This window comes from Cyrtonyx montezumae, unplaced genomic scaffold, assembly GCF_038088225.1.
Source record: "Cyrtonyx montezumae isolate F1298 unplaced genomic scaffold, pur_monq_1.0 scaffold_13, whole genome shotgun sequence".
Lineage (NCBI taxonomy): Eukaryota > Metazoa > Chordata > Aves > Galliformes > Odontophoridae > Cyrtonyx > Cyrtonyx montezumae.
In genome coordinates this window covers 18,636,954-18,646,142 of record NW_027071859.1, presented here as the reverse complement: position 1 = coordinate 18,646,142, position 9,189 = coordinate 18,636,954, and the positions used below count along the sequence as shown (strand labels likewise).

General features: G+C 46.1%; 1 protein-coding gene across 1 annotated transcript; it reads right to left on the bottom strand.

Moving 5' to 3' along the window:
• Positions 1–560: 560 nt before the first annotated feature.
• Positions 561–8,749, bottom strand: FAM110C (family with sequence similarity 110 member C). Its single transcript, XM_065730783.1, has 2 exons — positions 7,571–8,749; positions 561–4,352 (listed from the first exon to the last, which is right to left on the bottom strand). The coding sequence occupies exon 1, from the start codon at positions 8,703–8,705 to the stop codon at positions 7,611–7,613; it is 1,095 nt and encodes a 364-aa protein (XP_065586855.1). The 5' UTR covers positions 8,706–8,749; the 3' UTR covers positions 561–4,352; positions 7,571–7,610.
• Positions 8,750–9,189: the final 440 nt, after the last annotated feature.

The window sequence follows — 9,189 nt, the reverse complement described above, 5'->3', positions numbered from 1 at the left end:
GACCATGCCAAAATGGCAATTCTGCAGCTGGGGTGTACAGATCCCTCGTAAAATCTCACTGTACACAATCATGATTTCTGCTGCTTCCTTCACAAAATGTGTGCACAGTGAATTCTCTCTATGGAATCCAGTCAGATGACATCCTGTCAATAAGATTCTGGAGATGGGGTTATTCCAAGCAGATTTACAGATTCACTGGGTCTTTGGACACTGCCTCTTGCTAGTGATTTATGTAATACTGCCTGCAGGACACAGCAGCCTTCGACAGTGTGTAAAATCAATGATAAAATCAAAGTCTGGTAAAAATATATTCTTCAGAAATGAACTGGGCACCTTTCAGCCATATCTGGAATGAAAATATTAAAATATTGTGGCCTCCTATTTCAAATTTACTAAAAACCTTTTATCCTCATCCAGGGGGCTGGGTAAGGCCAGACTTGCAGATTTACTCAGGGAATGTAATTGGGCAGTGGGGTTCATTGGGCTTTAAATGACAGTAATGGAAACAGAAAAATAGAAGGGTATTTTTGCAAGAAAAAAAATTAACTCTCAGCACTCAGTAGTACACGTCTTTTTATATGGATATATAAATACAACAACTTAGAAAGCTGTATAGCCAGTACTCCATTCTACAGTACATCTAATAAAATGATGTACAAAACTTCACAGGAGGCAATGGCAGGAAAACCTTCACCCAGGAGAAAGTTTCTGCTTAACACCCATTGATGTATCTTTGTGTGGTTTCACCAAACACGAGGACTTACCTCCCTTAGAAAAGTAATACGTGTATTATAGAACAATCCTTATTTGTAACTTACAGATCTATGTACAGTAATATTTACAATATATTGTAAGGATTACAGTCTCTATGTCTTTATTGCAAATAATAGCTTCTAGGCAATAAAAATGGGACTTTGTACCTTTCACATGTTATGTTACAGCTGCAGACGTTGCCCCCTGTCACACGGTTGGAGCACTTTGAAACACTTCGGTGTAAAACTCCGTTTGACTATCTTAGTTTACATAGTTCAATAAAATCATTCAATTTATGACTTGACTTTGCCCTCAGCCTCAGTTTGAGGCTTCCCATAAGAACAGCAATCCAATTCCGTTGATGAAGTGTCTGCTTTTCCTCAACAGCCTTCTCTACCTCAGTTTAGTATTAAAGCTGAAAAAAACCAAGCCTTCCAAGTCATGTCTTTTACAATGAAGTAGTAAAAGCACCTTGAGAACTCCTTTTGGGAAAGGACAGGCAGTGACTAACACTAGCAAACTTTTCTTATTTTGAGAGAGATGACTGAAGCACCCAACAGAAGAAAGGAAAAGCCATAGCATGTAACAGTAACAGGAGCTGAGTGAAGTACTGAGCTTTAGAATAAGCACCAAATTATCCATTCTCTAGAGGTATAGAGAAAAAATGATTGTCATCTGCTTTTCCTGGCACTCTGGAGAAGTAGGTTATTAGCTTACCCAGAAGATATTTTTAAACAAATGAATGTAAAGCTTATCAGGGGAAGATCTTAGGTCCACATCTTGATGATACCTTGAGCACTCAGGGCTCCTATCAAAGCTTGAACAAAGCCAGGGAAATTTTGCCATACATCAGTGCAGAATGTCACCACAATCACGTTAAACTGTTCAAAAAGATAATAAAGTGAAATAAAAAATATGCCAGTTCTGGTTTCACTGATCTCTGTCATAAAATCTTCACTGATTTTAATAAAGGCTGATGGTTCATTACTTTCAAGTCAATTAAACACATTCCATCCCACCACTGAAAACACACTACCAATGCATCTTCCTTCTTTTTTTCCCTAGCATTATCATCTTAACTTGAGAGCTCAGTGCTGCTAAACTTAAGAAGCCAAAACAAATGGAAGTTTGAAAATGAAACAAAAAGTCTTCCCTGGATACAAAACAATTCTCTCATATCATGTTGGGGCACTGATTTGTAACACATAAGACTTTTCCTGGACTCTGAACTGTCTGCAGTCAATTCATATTTGCAAAGAAAAGTAGTCATCAGCCTCTGACAAAAGCACTTAAATAGTTGTATGTTACAGTACCTCACACAGTGAGCATGAAAACAGATACAGTAGGTATAATAAATGGAGTCTTTGTACCTTTAAAAACTGCACCTTAATTGCATAAATCATATTAGCAGCATCTTGAGTTATAGTTTTCTAAGAATCATCCTATAGAAATAATGTTAACAATTGCACATGGAATTTTCATTATTTAAGGAAGATATCTCCACGTACAAGCTTCCCTCTAAGCTGGCAGGGGTTCACTCATGCAAACTATTTGGTTTTCTCTTAACTTCGAAACAGGTTCAACAATTATTTTATCAGGAAGTGTTATCTAGACATTTTCAGACATGTAGACCTTAGTATATGACACTAGAGAATGAAGGCAAGCACCCTGCATTCTCAAAGAGTTGCTGTAATTGCAAACTACCCTTCCAGTGATTGACAAGCACATTTTAGACACATGGAAATGGAACCCGGCCATCTTGCTGTGAATTTAACTGTTGCCAACTGCAGCACTTGATGAGCACTTCAAGGCGACACTGCCAGTGTGCCACATTTGTGTAAGTTCAAATGAGAAACTGGGCCTCCCACGATAGATGTTTTCTAGGAGTGCCACTATGCTCCTTTGCCCTTTCCACTCAGACAGGTTTATTTATCAAGAGCAAAAAACACTTCAAAAATGCAGCCCAAGTGCTCATTTGAGCTCTGCTTCCACCTGGCTGCTCTGGCAGCTGTTTTGAGCCAGAAGAGGCCCAAAGAGATCTATGCGACCAAGCAGGAATGAGGAGAATGAAAGCTCCTTCTTCTGGACCTCCCACAGCCCATGTTTGAGGTCCAGCTGAAGGCCAGCACTGGGAGCAGGAAGCCAGGCCCATAGCAACACGGAGCTCATGCCTAATCTCTGCTGGAGGCCCAGCTGGAATCCTAGATGCGTGGCTGTCGCTGGTGGGCCTTGGGATGACCAAAAGGGCAACAGCTTTGATTGGTTTTTACTTCACATCTTTTTTTATGTGTTTTTAACATCCAAAGAAATCCTTTGGTCTTAGATACTCTCCAGTAAGTAATGACAGACTGGGGTACCTGGGGCATGGCCAGCTAGGCCCATAAGTTACTGTAGAGGCCCCACTCACTACACTAGTTATCCAAAGTACTTTTGAAACATGTTTGTTTGGCCAGTTCAAATGAAGCATTCTAAATGATAATATTGAGTGAGGTGCTGTCTACGCTGGATCTTATCCACCAGGACATCTACCTGGCACAGTCCCTAACAGGTCCTCTGGCCCGTGCTGCAGGAATGCCAGTGTCAACAGTTTATGGGCTGGTAAAACCATGACAGCCAGCGTATCCATCCCATGCACAACGCCGCCCCAGACCCACACTAGGGAAGTTTGGTCTTGCATAGCCTGGTACACCGTTTCCTAATACAATTCTACAAGCCAACTGCTCACTCATGGTCCATAAAATGCAGGGTGTTGAGCCATGAACTTCCAAACATCGTAATGAAACTCTCTCAGGTAGCCTGAAATGTTGCAAGCACAACAGCCTGCATAAATGTGAACTGGACCATTCTGCAGCAAGGTAGCCCTATTTTTCTACTACCTGCTTCTTGGAACTGTGCTGCTGAAACGATTTTGGGCAGTGTTTTAAAAGCTATTTCTCTCCACTGGTTGAGCACACAATAAGACAGAGAAAACTATAAAGACACAAGGTAGTACAATGTGGCTTGAATACCATTAGACAAGGAAAGGCTTGACAGAGATTTAGCTTACAATGTGTTTGCCATATCTCCCAGATAAAGCTGCCACAGCTAGTCCTCATCAGCCAGGCAAACATTTAATGATGCCAGCATGAGCCCCAGTCAAACAGCCCTCACAGGACTGGGCCTTTGAAAAGCTGGGCAGAGCCAGCTTGCCTGCAGGGTGACGCCTGGTCCAGGGGTCACTGCCACTTCATTCCTACTTTTTTCTCCCATCCCTACTGACAAATATTACTGGAAAGAGACGGGCGCGTGACACGGACCTTCTGCCACAGCCTGGAGTGACATCCCGGGGCAGTGACCTGATGCCGGATATCCCCGTTAATGGCATGCTTTGCTTTCCTGGGACTTTGCATTTCCTGCTGCCTCGCTGCAGCACAGTTCATGATCTCCAGTTGTCATCACTCTCTCGGACATCCCTGTGCTTGCAACAAGAGTGAGGCTGCCAGAGGATGAGGGCAAGGGAAAGAGGCAAGAGTACCGAACTTGGTCAAAGTAGACACGAGCCAGATGAGGGAAGAGTTTCTTTCTGTGTCTTGTCTTGTTCAACTTCCAAGTCAAGAATTCTGACAAAAGAGGAAAAATAAGTGTAATTTATCATTTATCATGTCAAACAAGCATTAGGTGATATTCTAAGGCTTTTATTCAGCTGTTTATAGCTATTGACAAGTTCCCTTCCCATGAGGTCTCCACTCAAACAACAAAGATTCTTGTAAGAATACTGCTAAAATTCAAGGCCGAATAATCCTGACTCAAGCCAGGAAGGAGAATGCACAGTGAACCCCTTTCTTGGAGTTGGGCAGGGCTGACAGCAAGAGGAGCCAGCAGCACTGAACTGCAGAGGTGCATCAGGCAACATCCTACCGTCTAACATTCTATTTCACTATCCGTGAAATAGCAATGCCCATCTCACAGAGGACTTCTGTGTTTTGAAGCCCACACTTAGATTCCACACTCATCACTCTGATGAGATGTGTCAGGTAATCTGATCCTTCAAGTAGCTGTTTTATTTACAGTGTCCCACTAGGCCCCAGAGAGCTCATGAAAAATTAAATGGAGAATGTAAAATATGAATGAGATGATCACCAGCTCACAAAAGCTATGTGGTTCTCAGAAGGTATTTTACACATAATAAAAACAGGCTTTAGCTTCTTTTTCCAAAGAAGGTGAAACAATTTTCAAGCCTCTTTGTAAAACAAGGCGCCTTCAGGAATGTGTCTCAGAGCTGCAAAGTCAAATATGTGAATATAATGAAAAGATTCAGGTTATCTAACTCGCTGTTTCGACAGAAAAAATGTAGAGTTGAAGGAAAAGATGAACATTTCATTATACGTTAATATAAATACCATAACTACAGAACTGAACATGAGAGCATCTGATGACAACCACTCTGTGCTTAAATTCTGCCCGGTGACTGTAATATTTAACTTATGGTAACCTGATGACTCTTGTCCTTTATTCTGGGTGCTGTGCCCTGGCATTTTCAGCTGACTTCTCTGAACTTCTGCTGTGTGGCCTAAGCAGAAGTAGTTTCTCTGATTTTAGAAATTACCCTGGAAATGATTATAGCCGCACTACTGAGGTGTATCAGCTGACAGTGAGCACTAGTAAGTCTGAAGCCAATACGAACACCACGGATAAGCCAGACTGACAAAATCTGATGACAAAGAAAATTACTGCCAGTGTAAAGCATTCCCTTGGGCCCTACTCTGATCTCAATTTAAATGGGAGACTGTACTATTTCTAGGGGTACAGAACAGCAAAAGGAAAATCCATCCTAAAACGTGTGGTTTTTAGATGGCAAAGTTACTGCAGAATGACCATGTATGCCACATGAATCTCATGGAGATCTTTTCAACATACTGCTAGGCTATGGGCTATGGGTAGCACCCTTTCCAAATGTCCATTTTGTCTTTGATGCTCAAAAACACACTGACTGAGCCTGTGTGAGCCACTGCAGAAGAGCTTTCCCCTTCTTGATCTGCCTTTGCCCCAGTGAAGCACCCTTCACTGAGGCCTTTGGCCTGCACAGCCTGCATGTTCTTTGGAGCAGTCCCCAGCATCGCCATCTCAAGGGCACTGGACACGCTCAGCACCAAGCACATGGATGGCAGAAGGCTCAACTACACCTTCTGCAGCGGGCTCTGGTGTCATGCCGTGACTGCTGCTGCCCTGGCCCTGCAGCCTACCCCTAGAAAACCCACATGGCAACAGACAGGCTTCTATTTTGCTTTACTTCATGGAACTGTGGTTGTTCTCATCACAAGGCTCCTGTTTGCAGTGGAAGGGGGAAAGCTCTACCTTCCATCCTCAGCAAGGGTCACAACTGGCCACGTGCACCATTTTTTTGTGTGCATCTCCCTTCCCTTTTATCATAGAGGGATATGGAGAAATGGTGAGCAGAGTCCTTCCTTCTCTCTGACTTAATTTGGGAAAGGATCTGTCACATAATAACATTCTTGTCTATAATGGCTTGAAATGTTTGTGTGAAAACATTTCTCCCTTCCTCCTCCCTCTACCTGTAGGACTTAAATAATTTTTTTTGAGGAAAATCATTTGTAAAATTATCCAACTTTCACATAATTATAACAATTTTGAGCAAGTGAATTGATTTTTGCATTACATGGACAAAAGGTATTGGGAGTGACAGCTCTACCCCCACATAAGAAGGAGGCTCAAGCATTCCATCACTCCATGTTCACAGGACCCACTATCAACCGCTGTACCTACACCAAATGATGTTCTTCTCACGCACCAATTACAAACTGTCAGAACATATCTATGTAATCCTTCATATCAAGAACCGTTCATGCAATTTTTAAAGACCACACTGTAAGCTGTGGTACTTACACTCTAAGGTCTTCAGAAATATACTCTATCTATGAAACCATCAGTACCAAAGGCCTCAGGAATAGTTCTTTTGAGATCAGATACAAAATAAGCACAGCTTTTATTAAGTCCAGGATATCATATTTCACCAGCACTAATTTTGTTCTACTTCTCCATATGAAGGGATTGATTTTCTAACTAGGTGCCACACACTTGTATCATTTATCTTGGTATAACACAGTGAGGTATCCCTCTATACAAGGCAAACCACACAACTAATTTCTAGCCATTGGGACCACGCTGCATGGCAAAACCCACTTCAGGAAAACAGGACGGACAGCACATGCTAGGGGATCACCTGGAGCAAACTTTCATGGTCCCAACAACAGCAAGCTGTGGGGGAAATAAGGCTGATAGCAGTGCTAGTGGCTCAGCTTCGATGCTTGATATTCAGGGGTGCCTATGTGTAAGTAACGGAAGGGAACAGGGAGAGAACAAGAGAAAGCAAGGAGGGAAAAGCTGCAGGAGTCTTGTATAAATACAATGTACTCCTAATTCTTAATAGTTTCAGTTCAGTCTGTCATCTAAGCTACTGCAATTACGGGTTGAATACTTTACTAAGATTTTTCATAGCACTTAATATAGCAGAAATTGCAGGAACCAGGCTATTTACAAAGTGGGCAGTGAGCAGACATCCCTCATAGACACCGACGCTTTGATTTCTTCTATGGGGTCTGATCCCACTCTGGCAAGCTGTACCCACTTGTTTGCACTTTTTTTCTTTGCAGTGACCCAGATTTCTGCTTTGAAAAACGTAGTACTATGACAACTATCATATAAAATACAGGTTCCTGTCACTTTTCATAAAAAGATTTAAAGACACTACGCAAAGTCTACTGCTTGCTAAAGAGGAAAGAGAAATACAGACATGAGCAGGGCGAGGCTCTACACACACCTTGCATTCGCCAGGCTGCAGCACACGCTGCAGAAAGCCTTCATGCCAGTTCCTGGATCGCTTTGCTGCTCTCCTTGGCTTTCTTACAGGTGTACAGCCACTTGATGATGCGGGCGTTGCGCTCGATCACCGAGGTGCTGCTGGGGACCTGCTCGGTGAGCTCGTCCTCCAGCAGCCCCTCGTCCCCGCTGTGCCGTGTGAAGTCGCTCTCGGACGTGGCCACGCTGATGCTGCGGATCTTGAAGGAGACGTTGTCGAACACCACCGAGAAGTTCTCTCTCCCCAAATCCTCGATGACCTCTTGTTCCAGGCCACAGTACTTGAAGAACGTGTCAAACTCGGAGAAAGACTTGGAGTAACGAGAGCTGATGTCTGACTGGGAGCGATGGAGACCTCTCCTCTTCACCTCCTTGACCTCCTCAGGAGGTGCAGGCAACGTGCAGGGCTTCTCACGCTCTGCAGCGCCCGGTTCTTCGGCACTCACCACGCTGCCTTGCTCAGCTGCACAGCTGCTGGGCTCACAGACGGCGACTTCAGCCGGGAGAGGCTCTTTGCTCTCGGCGGCCGCGCTGTCCTCCATAATGACTCCGGGCACCCCAGGGGAAGCTAACTGCTTCTCCTTGCCAGGCCCCTGGAAGAACCTCCTCACCAAGCTGCCTCGCGAGCCGTCCTGGCTCTGCCCTCTCCCCAGCTCGCACTTCTGGCGGTAGATCACCAGGGAGTCTGGCCGGCACTGCCTCCTGGGGGTGCTGCGCCGGGCGATGGGGGGGCCGTGCTGCAGAGGGCCCCGCCAGGCGCACCCCGCCTTGCCCCGCTCCAGCGGCTTCGTGCCCTTCCCTCTGCCCAAGTCCCTGCTGGTTTTGGTGCTCTCCACCGAGCAGGTCTCGCTGCTGCACTCCGAGGCCGAGCTGAGCACGATGACGGGCTCCTGCTTGGTGCTGATTACCTGCTGGCTTTTCACATACTTGGCCTTATCGGCTGCCAGCCTCTCCGCCGCGCTCCTCCGGCCGGGGTTGCCGGCCCCCAGCTGCCTCCGGAGGTACTCCGGCCCCTTGTTGAGCAGCCGCACGCTGAGCGACGAGTGCAGGTCGGAGATGGCGTGCATTTTCACGGCCCGGCTGATTTCAGTGGGCATAGCAGCTTCAGCTCCGCGGCTCCCGCTTCCAGTCCTGGGCGATTTAAAAACAAACAAACAAGAAAAAAGCGAATAAACAGCCCCAAAGCGGCGTGCGCTCCTCCGAACACGGCGGGGAGCCGCGCTGCCTGCCGTGCCCGTGCCCGTTCCTTGCGCGCCCGCCCCGCGCCGCCCCACGCCGCCGCGCACCCACTCGCGCTGCGCCCTGCCCCGCAGCCCGGCCCGCCCCGCCCCGCGCCCGTCACGGCTCCCACCAGCACGGTTAACGAGGGGATGCTAGACCCTCGTGCCCTTCCTGAGGCATCCACAGCGCCGGCGGGGCGTCTGCTCGCCGCCCTCAGCTGTGCAGTGCGAGTGCGCGTGCAAAATGTCACGGAATGGCTTCAAATTGAACTGCTTTGGGTCAGTCTTTGCCCTTGAGAATCACAGGGCACGCTTCCAAAGGGGCAGGGATGCAGTTCCGTGTGGCCTGCACACAGCTGCT